This window comes from Excalfactoria chinensis, chromosome 8, assembly GCF_039878825.1.
Source record: "Excalfactoria chinensis isolate bCotChi1 chromosome 8, bCotChi1.hap2, whole genome shotgun sequence".
NCBI lineage: Eukaryota > Metazoa > Chordata > Aves > Galliformes > Phasianidae > Excalfactoria > Excalfactoria chinensis.
The window spans coordinates 5,846,641-5,858,744 of NC_092832.1; the positions used below are offsets into that span (position 1 = coordinate 5,846,641).

Genomic DNA, 12,104 nt, shown 5'->3' on the forward strand with positions numbered 1-12,104 from the left:
AAAAAAAAAAAACTTTTAAACAAAACCCATAGAAAAATTGTGCTGCTTTCAAGTTGTAAATTCAAAATGTGTTATATTAATGAAGTAGTGTTTTTTCTGCTTTTTTTTTTTTTAATTTTGATTTTTGAATTTATGCTTTTTGAGGGGTTTTTTGTTCTGGTTTGGTTGGTTTTTTTAGTTCATTTGTTTTCTCTCTCATAGTTGGGATGGAGAAGAGGGGGATTGACATATGGTTTTGTTTACTCCAAGCAAGCGTAGAGCATTTCTTGGGTATACGTGTAGGAAAACTGCCAGAAATCAGACCTTGTGGGACTTACAGTCATTCTTACTGATATACATCACACTGTACGCATCCACAAATCTTTACAGAGAAATGGAAAGACAAGCTCCTGCCTTCTGGCACATCAGCTATCCAATTAAAATAAAAACTACAGAATAGAAGAAAAGAATATACAAGGGTGGACTATACTGAAGAAGATAACTTTCTGGTGAAGAAAAGTATCTTTGCCTTTCCTCTGTATTAATTTAAGTGTAACTGCTTTAAAATACTTATTTATATTTATTTTCCTCTGGAATAACCTTACAAAGTTCTATGAAAATTCTGTATTTGAGAAAAATATTTGAATGAAAAATACTGTGGCTGCATGTGTAGTTTTTAGACCTACGATAAATGATCTTTAAAAGCCAAGACTGGGACATGAGCACAGAAAATAACCAGTTCAGGAAAGCAATTAATACAGTAAACTTCATAGGCTGCAGCAACAGTTAGGATCTGCTGTTCTAATTAACTTGCTAAGGGAGGAAGTAAATTAGGCAAATTAGTATACTGAATCAAAAGCCAAGCGGAAGCCAGAAAGTGATGCAAACAGGGGAAAAGAAAGAAGCAAGCTTATCCAACTTGGAAAGGAACAAAAAGCTAGAATCAAAATCTGGAAGCAGAAACCTGTTGAAGGGCAGTGGATGAAGTCATGTTGTAATTCAAGCAGTGGGAACTGCATTTTGCAGGAATTGTGATAGCAGTGCTAAAACAAGAAAACCAAGCAAGAGAAGAGGTGGCATAGCTTACATGAGATATACGAGACAAGAAACTTCACACAAACTATTACTAAGTAATCCCAGAAAAGAATGAACCAATTTTATAAAAGCAAGTAGGACAATTTATGAGAAAGCGTCTCCAAAAAACAGTTATACTTTCCAGAAGTAAATGATATATTCTAGTGGCTTTTCTGTTTCAGACTTTATCAAGCATGTTTCTATATAATTCTATGAAGTATCAGAGATCCAAATGTATAGATAGAGGGGGAGAGCTCTAATTTCCATCTTGCCAGCTCCAGCGCCACCAAATCATCTCTATAAAGATTAAGAGAATCTGGATATGGGGAAAGGTCAAAACCAGTTCTCCTATTATATGACTAGCTGGCTGAGGTGTACAGACTCACTGCCACTAAGTGAACAGGTAAAGGGAAGGGAAGGTGGGCAAATATCAAGCACTAATATTTGGCATTAGCAGTGAGGGATGTCAGGATAAATTACAAACAATGCTGAGCAGAATGGAGAGAGGTCAAATGTGAAGAGAGCAAATAAGAGTTGTTTGAGGGAAACTGAATGGTAGCTTAAGTCACAAAAGTCCTTGAGGTCCTAAGGAGCAGAAGAACAGAATGAGCACAAAACGTTGATAGCTAGGGAAGAAACCAGTAAGTACAGAAAGTAGAGCAATTGATTAAAAGACGACAAAAAATTGGTCCTTAGATGTGGGCAGCAGAGATCCATAAATCATCTTTTTGTGAATATTGAGTGGACAGAAACCATGGAAACCAAAGAAATGAAAGTGGAAGCTGAGGCAACACGGTTTCAGAAGCTGAGAGAAAAATATGACAATTGATGTAGGCATAAAGGAAGAACCATAAAGATGATAGATGATAAGTCACACGGTAGGTGTTACTTCTGAACAGTCTACGATTAAAACCAGAGCAATTCCTTTCTGTATAGGACACGGACAAAGAAATTGGGTTTGACCTGTAACAGTTCAGTCTCGTGCTTTTTAACATTTCAATTCAGTAAGAATAAAAATCCCCATGAATTCTAAATGCAATTCTAATTGTACTTATAAATGGTAGTTTCCAAAGTATGTATGTTACAATAAACACAAATTAGGGGTAAATTAAACCTTAATTATATCTAGCAAGTTTTATGTCCTAATTAAAATTGGTATTCTAACAATAAAAATGACTTACCACCTGAATTAGCTCTGCCACAATTGTCTAATCTTCCTAAGCATTCTTTGTGTGCTCCAGCTCCACACTTAGAGCATAAATAGCCTTGATAAAATGTTCCCCTGTAAAATAAAATTAGGTAGTGATACATTAGAAGTGATAAATTTCGTACATAAAGAAATAAGAGACACAGCAGAAGGTAGTAGAAGTCATTTTCTGTTCTGCATAATGATAGTCCTTAAAGGCTGGAGAAATAGTGACAACCAACAAGCAGCTCATCAGCTTTTTGTCACTAGTAACCACTTTAAAAAAAAAAAAATAAATAAAATTTAAAAAATAGAATAAAATCAAAACCAGATAGCTATTTTCAGACTACTGGTAAAATAATCTTCATTTGTATTTAGCCCAAAGCAACTCTGGAACAGCACACTTCAAATTTTACTGTTACCTGCATCATCTTACTCCACAGCTACTCTCAGTTTCCCTTCAATAGGAATTTGCCCAGACAACACAAAGAACAAATCCATTTTGAAAGACCTTCAAGTGTGAAGATATACTTACTACTAGGAGTTTGATGGGTTATATTGCAAATACTCTTGACTTGAAATTTGTTCATTTAAAAGAAATACATCTGCATTCACTTTGCTTAATAACCAGAGCTGCTAAGGAAAGAGTGGCTTTACGCATTCTCCCACTCTCTTTAAGGAATTTGGAATCCAAATATGAGTCTGAGGAAACATCCATTTTCAGATTTGTGCATTTCTTTACTCTCAGGTATGATCCACTGAACAGCTAACAGTTTTTTACAAGTGCTTCTGAGCAATGTCATGCATTCTTTTACTGATGCGTTTGCTTACTCTTCACCTTAGACTTGGCTGTCTCCACGATTATCTCAACAAGTTTGGAGTGATAACACATCCTAGTTTAACATGACACCTTCTGTTGCAAAGACAAATTGGGTCTCATATATGGAACGCAAGATTGGACAAGTTTAATCTGCATGAAACATACAGCAACTGCTTCTTACTACAGCAGTTAACAGACTGCTAGTGATGAAATGTTTTGTGTGTGTTGTGTTCTTTTTAATTAAATTCAGAAGTGCATGATTTAAGTGTCAGAATACACAAACTTATAGACAAATAAATATCTTATATTTCAATGCACTCAGTTCCATTTTTGGGTTTCGTTACTTTTTCCCCTTATTCATACACAGAAATGCAAGACTGTATGATAAGAGTGTAGGATATAAAATTATTCCTCACAATACATGCTTTCAATATTTTATCTCCACATAAGAAAGATCAGGCTAAGGTTCACATTTTATTTTGAGTATTTACAAGTCATTCTGTTTAGCATTCAAAATGTTAAAATGGCAATGCCTTTTCATAAATTGTTTTGGTCTTTTATTATGCCATGCCTGGTTGGCTCTCCATAATAAAATACCCAGGGACGTATCTATATATCATACAGTAGTACCTGGGGGTATGTAAAACACCCTGGAGCAAATTGGCATGCCTATGCAGAAGAATGCAGCGTCAAGTAGGCTGTGTCCTGAAAACAAGACAGCCGTTTCTCAGCAACGGCAGTTAGTACAGTAAAAGAGACACAATGTCTCAACTATTCTGCTTCAAATTCAAAAAATCAGGCGTGCCATCTCTAAGTTCAGGATGTCTGCAGCATCTTTCATAGTCACTTACACCTTATTGCACTGAGCAAAATGTCTAAAAAAAAAATCTCAAACTTCAAATCAATACAACTGTTCAGAAAAAAAAAAAAAAAAAGGTTGCTAAAGGAAAACATTTATATGGCAAGAAGGAACATATCTGAGGTTATTGTATTCCAAGTCTGTGCTTAATAAAAGTACTACCCGTGTGTTAAACACTCTTCCTAAATAACTGTGGCTACATTTTTCTGAACATTAAAATGTTATATGAGCACCTGAACCAGCCAAGATTTACAGAGCTTTCATAACTCCATCTCACTCTATGAAGTTTGCATTCTATACTTTACTCAGGGATATGATTTTGTGGAGGGTTTTTAGAGTTAGGGTACTGGTTAGGCTGCAGTTGGACTTAATGATCTTCAAGGTCTTTTCCAACCTGGGTAATTCTATGATTCTATACATGTCTGTACTGTTAGACATTCCATAGTTACAAATACACAGGTACCTAACTGAGAAGTCGTAGGTGTTCATGTGCAAGCATACATGTATTTCACAGGAAAGAGAACAAGGAATTTCTCAATTTGAGTTACCCTTAGAAATCCTCAGTCATTAAAGGATTAGCATTTCTTATTTAGCTTCCTAACATCCATTATCAATTTGTATACATACTTCTACTTCAGCAGTGCCCTTGTGAGACAACTGTTCTCTGTTTCACAAAGCAGCCCCCCCTTATCAAAAATTTATGAGCCTCATCATCTTCTGCCTTTTTGAAAGAAAAAAAAACAAAAACATTCAATCTGTCCTCAGGACTGGTGGTCTACAGCAGTGGGACTTGTGGCCCAGTACTGTTCATCAAAACAATACAAAATGATCATCATTTACTCTTGCATACAATTCCTGTATAACATAATGCTCATACCATAATTGGTATGAGAATAAACAGAAAAAAAAAACCAAAAACACTTAAAAATCTTACCTAAGAAGCATTTGACAGACTTTGCAAGATGTCACACGGCTGAAAGTATGCATTTTGAACTCATGAAAGCTTGTGTCCGCATAATCGGGCCGTATGTTTGACCTGAAATAAAAATCCATTTTAAACCAAGACAATTCAGATCATAAAGCATTACTCACATCAAGAAATCTGAATCCACAAACAATTAGCTTTATTTACACTTCAATGATTTCCACTGAAGTGAACAAGAAATATGGAATTTATCACACATTTTGAAATGAAGACTGAATTATTACATTAAGCATACTTAATCCTTAAAATACTACCTGCAAACAGTCTTAACTCTCACAATAACTTGTTAATAATTAGTACGTATAAAAACAGTCTACTGCTTTTTAATCCTCACCATATAGAAACATCATAAAAAAAAAAAAAAAAACCACACACTCATTTCTTCCTTCTCAAATATTTTGTTACATAGATACGTGGATCTTCAAAGAAGAGTAGCTCACAGTTTCAGAATCACCTGGTATGAAAAACGTAACCAGCAAACTTGGGACAATCAGGCCACAGGAAGGCAGCAATGCAACTGATGACTGATTTTTCATCTCTTTTTTTTAATTCCCAAGCTAAGAATGACTGAAATACTAGAGTGCATAATAGTGCTCCAGATAACACTAAGACTAAACTAGACAAGAAGAATATAAGTTGTATGAGTTAACGTACTTTTAAAAGTTATTTATCTCAGAATGTTTAGGACAGTTTAGATTTCTGGTACTTCTTCCAAAAACAAAGACATTTGTGATGCATAGGAGTTAAAATATTATAGAAAACAAAAGAAGAATGAAATAATCGACAATACTCAAAGGAAAGACCATAAGCATTTCTGATGCACAGTTATAAGTTGGAGACAGTTATTAGGTCATTTTCATTTTTGTGTACAATAAATAACTTCTGGACTAAAACACAGACCAGCCACACATTGTAATGAAACAAACAGGAGTAAGCATGCAAGCAACAATCTCTCCAGGACTGAATGAAAAGGCTTATGAAAAAAACATTCAGGGAATCTAAGTACCTAGTGTCAGAAAGGTCAGCCTTCTAATACGCCTGCTGAAAATCAATGTGCTGAAAATAAAACTGTATTCAAAAAGAGAATGGGATTTTGCTTTTATGCTTGAGAATAGCCTTTCAATCAGTTCTATTTTAACTAGCTCACTAGAGTCTCTTTTTGCTATGCAAGATGTCAATACCACACCATCTACTAAAAAAGCATGGATATTACCCATTCAGGGAATAAAGATATAGGTGTCAAGATAAATTTATCTACAGAATTAAATAACTTCTTGAACCAGAAGAACAATAAATTGTTCTGGGGTTCTTAATTGAGTAGAGCAAGGACAGTATTCAACAATACATTCAAGGTATTTGCAAAGGGATTACTAAAACCTCTTAGGCTGCACAATTAACTACAATGCTAAAAGCTCTCTAGAATTAGTCATAGTACTCGCAGTCCCAAAAAAAGCAGCTTATTATTTACTATTTGGTCCCAACCAGTAGAGCTTGCAAAACTGTGTCACAAGCACACACCAAACATGTAGAGACTCACTGCAGTTGAAGCATATCAAATTAATGCTAATCACCATTTTTCAAGTACAAACCAAATAACAAGCTGCATGCATTTCAATGGAAGAGGTAAATCTTAAAAAAAAACAAGCCATAAGGAAAAAAAATACAATCCTATCCTATACATCCTATACATGCAGCTTATGGTTAATTCAGACTTGCACTTAAAAGTTCTATTCTTCTTCCCTCAGACTAGCTTCCTCAAAGATTGAAGTACATGCAAACTATTGAAAACATAACTCCTGCTGACACAGGGTTCTTCTATTTCTAATTAAGTTTACTTATATTTTATAAAGCCAGTTAGTTTTATTTTGCAGTACTTCATAGAAAAATTCATTGAATGGGAAAAAACCACAGCTCTAAAGCAGCTAAGCACAAAGTTGTCCACTCACAGAGGAGCTTCCACAGGACTTTCCACCTTCTGTCCACAAACTTGCTTTTTTCCCCACTTGCAGACTTACCTAATCAAATTATCAGTGTCGTAAACAAGTCAGAAGGCTTATCGAGTTGAAAACCCTACATCAGCTTTCTCTTGTTATTAACTACAGAAGTACTTATATTGGTACCAAATACTACCCAGGTCTTAACAATTGCAAAAACATACAATAAAGAATGAATTTCTAAGTTCCATAAATCCCACCAGGTTTCAGTTGAGTGATTCTACTCCATGGACTGCGACAATAAATTCTCCATCTAAACAGCTGTTCTTTCTTCACTACTTAAACTTCCCCCAATTCACCACCACACCTCATGCACTTCCTTGCTAGCTAAACCCAAACTAGCACAAAGATCTTTTGACACTTCCACCACTCAAATCATACTGCTCTCTCTCCTATCACCTATCCCCCTCGGTGCCATATTACTCAGAACTCAAACAAACAACTAAAGCTCACATCACACATATATTAATGAGTGTGGAAATACGTATACGCACCACCTACTCAGATTCTGTTTATAAAGAGGTAATTTAATTAAAATATTACTATTTAGATGTATTATCGGTTGATTCATTTTTAAAAGTAATGCATTTTCTCACCTCTCAAAAACACCTGAACATCCATAGAAGTAAAGTTTCCAATTGTCAGCATCCTGGCTAAGTCAATATGAAAGAACAGTGCAAAAACCAAAACTAGCATTCATTCTGAAGGTGGAATAATATAATCCCCACATAGAGAATTAATTAATGGCAATTGAAAAGATAAAGCTGCAATAAAAAACTTATCCGTATTATCCACTGTAAATGTGGAGGTGGAATATGGAAAGCTTCGTATAAAATAATTTATTTCAGGGCTAACTGTGAGACAGTTTCACATTCTACCATCTGATCAGACATGCTGCATTATGGCAAATCCAGTTCTGTAGTCACATGCCACCTGATATGCTACGCGCCACATCAGACAAGTCCAAAATGATAGAAGATCATTCACTGTAGCAGTATATATCAAGTTACAAATCTACGAACATCAAGTCTGAAACTTAAAGAATCTGGGAGTCTGATACTTCCATATATTGCTTTCTGGCAATTAAAAAATTAATATAGCATCTAATGCTTGCTCTGTGATAAAGTTTCAAACTAGAGAGTAAGAAGAACTCATCTGTATCTGTCTATGCCCTGATTCCACACATGAGAATTTCTTTACCCCATAAACCTTTCACAGTGAACAGCATACACTATTTAGGGAATTTTTAAACATAGTCAATAAGGTTGGTAACTTCAGAAGAAGAACAATAGTCACAGCACACAACTTTTCATAGTCACCTCCAACCATATGGGAGCACCTGCATTCACAGTGCTGAAGCCCTCCACTGACTCTCTGAGAACAGATCATAACTACTATGATGACACAGTTCAGAATGAATCTCATTTTTAAACCTACTTTTCCTTTTCTCTTCCCAACAGGTAGGTTCATTCCAAAACAGAAGAAAAATCGATATTAAGCTAATATTAATTTTAATCTCAATACTAAGAATATTGTCTTCTTCAGAAAGAGCATTTCTTGCCAAAAAAGAAAAACAAAATAGGAACCCACGCACAACTGTTAGAAAAATTCAAACATATGCTTAAAACAATTTCTGTTACTAGCATTAGGAAAATCTAATTTAGGACTTAAACTAGGCTCCATTTCCATCAGGCAGAGTGGGATGGAGTCTCCATTCCAGATATCTCAGAGTTTCCTCAGCACTTCCTCCACAGCCCACATCATCAGGTGCCACAGGCTCATCACAAATGAAACCTTTTATCCACCTCTGCTTTCCAGCAACATCGCTAAGTGGTTGGAGCAGGAAATCATTGCTGTATCAGGAATACTTTTTCTAGCGTAAATAATGATAGAGAACATGTTCATCATTTCCTTGTATTTCCATCTTAAAGCAGTGTGTGGGGAGTCAAAAGTAGTTTCCCTTTTTGTCTTCTGCTTTTTCCCCAGGCTGTTTTAACTCCTACGCTCTAGCAGGGACAAAATGTCAGAATACAGAAACAGTGAATCTGTAATTAAGAAAATTTTTTCCAATTCTCTCCTCAATTCAGCAGCAGAATTTTTGTAAGGGATAACCATGAGTGCCCTCTCCCACACAACGCTGGACCTCCATTACCAGATTTGCTCCAGTTGCTAGAGCAAAGTCCTTGGGCTGCCCCTGAGCTTTTTTAGTAAAGCTTTCTTTTTCCAAGTTACTTGAAGAATATTAGTCCCTCTGGGACCAATTCACTTCTACACCACCAACCCAGATGCTTGTCTTGCTAGTCTCCTTCGTCATTTGGACACTCCGTTCTCATCCTTGCATAAGTCATCAGAATGACCATTCAAGGAACAGAATGACCATCTGCTTCATTCAGCCCTGCATCTCAGAACACAACTTTTGTCTGAAAAGTCTGCAGAGTCCAGTGCAAAACAGAATTACCCAAATATCTTAAGGAACTGCCCTTGACATCCAAACACTCCATTTTCACCTGTGAAATATTCCTCTTTTGAAAATATCTCTCCAAACTTGCAGTGCTGCCTATTTCTATCAACTTACCTGTCAGAAAAATAAATTGACACATAGGCCACCCTGTCTTCAGCCATCCACAGTCTCCCTCAAACTTTTTCAACTAGGAATAATTCACCTGTGTTAACAGCATAACTGGCCACTCTAATGTTATAGACAGTCCAAAGCTATCTTGTGAGACGGACAGACATCTACATGCTTCTTTCCATACCTACAAAGGAATAAATTCCATCTTTGCATCTAATCTGAAAACATGAACATAATACTGTGCTTGTGAATAAAATGCAGCAGTTTAAATTATATTTTTATGACTTTCTTACAGCAGTTGTAATAACAGCTCAAAAAACTTAAAGTACATCGTAAACTTCAGGACATAAGCATGTCACAAACAAAACACTACCACTGAAGTCCAAATAAAGCAATGAACCTTAGCAATCTTGAAATATCTAACTAGGTAAGCTCTACACTTCACTTTTCAAAACTGACTTTCATTATTTGAACGTTATCTTTTGGGGAAATATTAAGACCACAATGCCTGAATACTAACAGTATGTAACAGGCATTTGGCTACGATATAGCAGCTATTTGATTTTTATCAGCATTCTAAAGTTTGTTTTCAGCAAGAGTGATATGAAAATATCATTCACAACAGGAGGTCACAGGCTAAATAAACTGTAATTTCTTCAGGGGGCTAGGCACAAATATGCTTTCTTTTTCCATCAATTTAAGTCTTATAAAATAAAATATGCCAGGAAAAATACTAAAATCTCAGCTCAAACACTTCACTCTCTCTCCAAAATGAAATATGAAATGATTAAATATGCAATTGGTATTTATATATGTCCCAAGCAATCAAATAAAGAAAAAGCTAGAATTGTTTACTGTAGCTCTTCACATCTTTCCCCATGTGGAAAATAGACATATGGACATCACAGACTTCATTGCCAGAAAAGCCTTATTTGTCAAGAGAAACAACAAAGAATCCTTGCTTCACAAATTCTAATACTGACTGCATCTCCCCTTGGATGTTTTTCTCCTTTTGGAGATCCTTAAAAGATTTTTACTGACTTTAAAACTGTTGTCTGAAATTTATTTTCATTGGACATATTACTGAAAGCCTGCTGGCTCCCAACAAGCAAAAATATAGAAAAATATATATATATTATGTTGATTAGATTCTTACAGAAGTAAAAAACTAATGAAACTAATAATGATTAAAAAAAAAATAGCAAACAAAAGAGGAAAAGTAGTATCATGAATCACAAAGAATAGAAGCCACTGTAGCATTTGGAGTCTTTGGCCTCAGTTACAGGTATTGAGCTCTTCGCACAGCACTTGTTTCAAGCAGCCCCGCCAGCTGCAGACACAGCATGTTTCATACTGTGGTTTCATATTTTGCAGGGGCAGGGAGTTAAAGGAAGAGGACTAGGAACATTACGTAAGGAAAAGAATCTCCTCTTTTACTCCAAATCTAGTTAGAATTGACAGGTACCCCTTAACACTACCAGTTAATAACTGTAGTTTAAAAAGTCTCCCTGCACGGTCCACTAACATTTTCCTCTAGTGACTGGCTCTTCCATTTTTCCCATTGCATTTTGAGAGGCATTTCTTTTAATTGCTTCTTTGGTAGCTCTTCAGTACTAGATAAACTTCAGCAATTAGGACCTGCACAGACCCCCTCCCTGTTCCCTCTCTGGGTCAAGCCCACTGAGGTGTTGCTTATACCCACTACAAACATTTCAATTAGTGTTGAAAAATTGCTTCTCTGGAGTACTTAATTAACAACTCAACTTCTCCCTCCCAGTCTCCAAGTAATTTTAATCTAAATTTATCTGTCTCATTTGGAAAGAAAATAATGTATTAGAGAAAAAAATTAATGAGAGAGATTTGATATTCCTCATATTTTTCTACATCAGTTTTCCACCACGTGAGGAATATATAAGCTTCACTACATGAATCACTTCACAAGAAAAAGGAAACAAATATATCTTATTCAGACTAATGCAAACGTGACCCTTCGCAAATTAATGCACAGCGAGCTCCTTTCAAAAGTGAATTAGCAGCAAAACAAGACAAGGTATCAACAAGAGCAGGTGCTGACCTAGACACCGTTAAGTGGATCATATCTTCTATTACAAAATGCGGAAAAATCACAGGCATTGTAAACACTGCTTGAATTGAACCATTATTACCAGGGGGAAAATAAAAAGCATAAACCTCACAGGCATTATTAAAGTTCAGATATAAACTTCCAGTTGGCCATAATTCTGTAGGACTGTCAACTTGGATAGAATAGGAAGCATCTCCTCCTGCATGTTTCTGCCTCACCTGAAAAGCTGCAGGTACGCAGGTATGGGTGCTCCAGGGCTGGGAGAGGGCTGACCTGCAAAGTCACAGGTTCTGGGGTTAACAATATTTAGTCTTCCCCAAAAAATACGATACATCTGGTGCAGGCAAGGAAGAGGGATAGGGAGGAACATTGGGTTGTTTTTGTATTTATGTTTTAAGGAGAAATAGGTCATGTTTTGAAACTACTTTTCTCACATCAATTATTTGAAGAAATGCAATCCTGTCAGAAGAAATTAAGCAGCATTTGTATGCGGATCTTTGCAAAATAGCACCTAATTTGAAAAGTGTTATTATATTTGAAAATGAGTAAGAC

At 35.8% G+C, this 12,104-nt stretch overlaps 1 protein-coding gene across 2 annotated transcripts in view; it reads right to left on the reverse strand.

The window, feature by feature from the left end:
• Nucleotides 1-12,104, reverse strand: part of VAV3 (vav guanine nucleotide exchange factor 3) — a 145,750-nt gene that overhangs the window by 52,212 nt on the left and 81,434 nt on the right. For both annotated transcript variants that reach the window (XM_072343297.1, XM_072343296.1), the window contains exons 16-17: nucleotides 4,853-4,954; nucleotides 2,235-2,335 (exon numbers count right to left, since the gene is read on the reverse strand). In XM_072343297.1, the coding sequence (XP_072199398.1) occupies nucleotides 2,235-2,335; nucleotides 4,853-4,954 (203 nt within the window). The remainder of the gene's footprint in view (nucleotides 1-2,234; nucleotides 2,336-4,852; nucleotides 4,955-12,104) is intronic.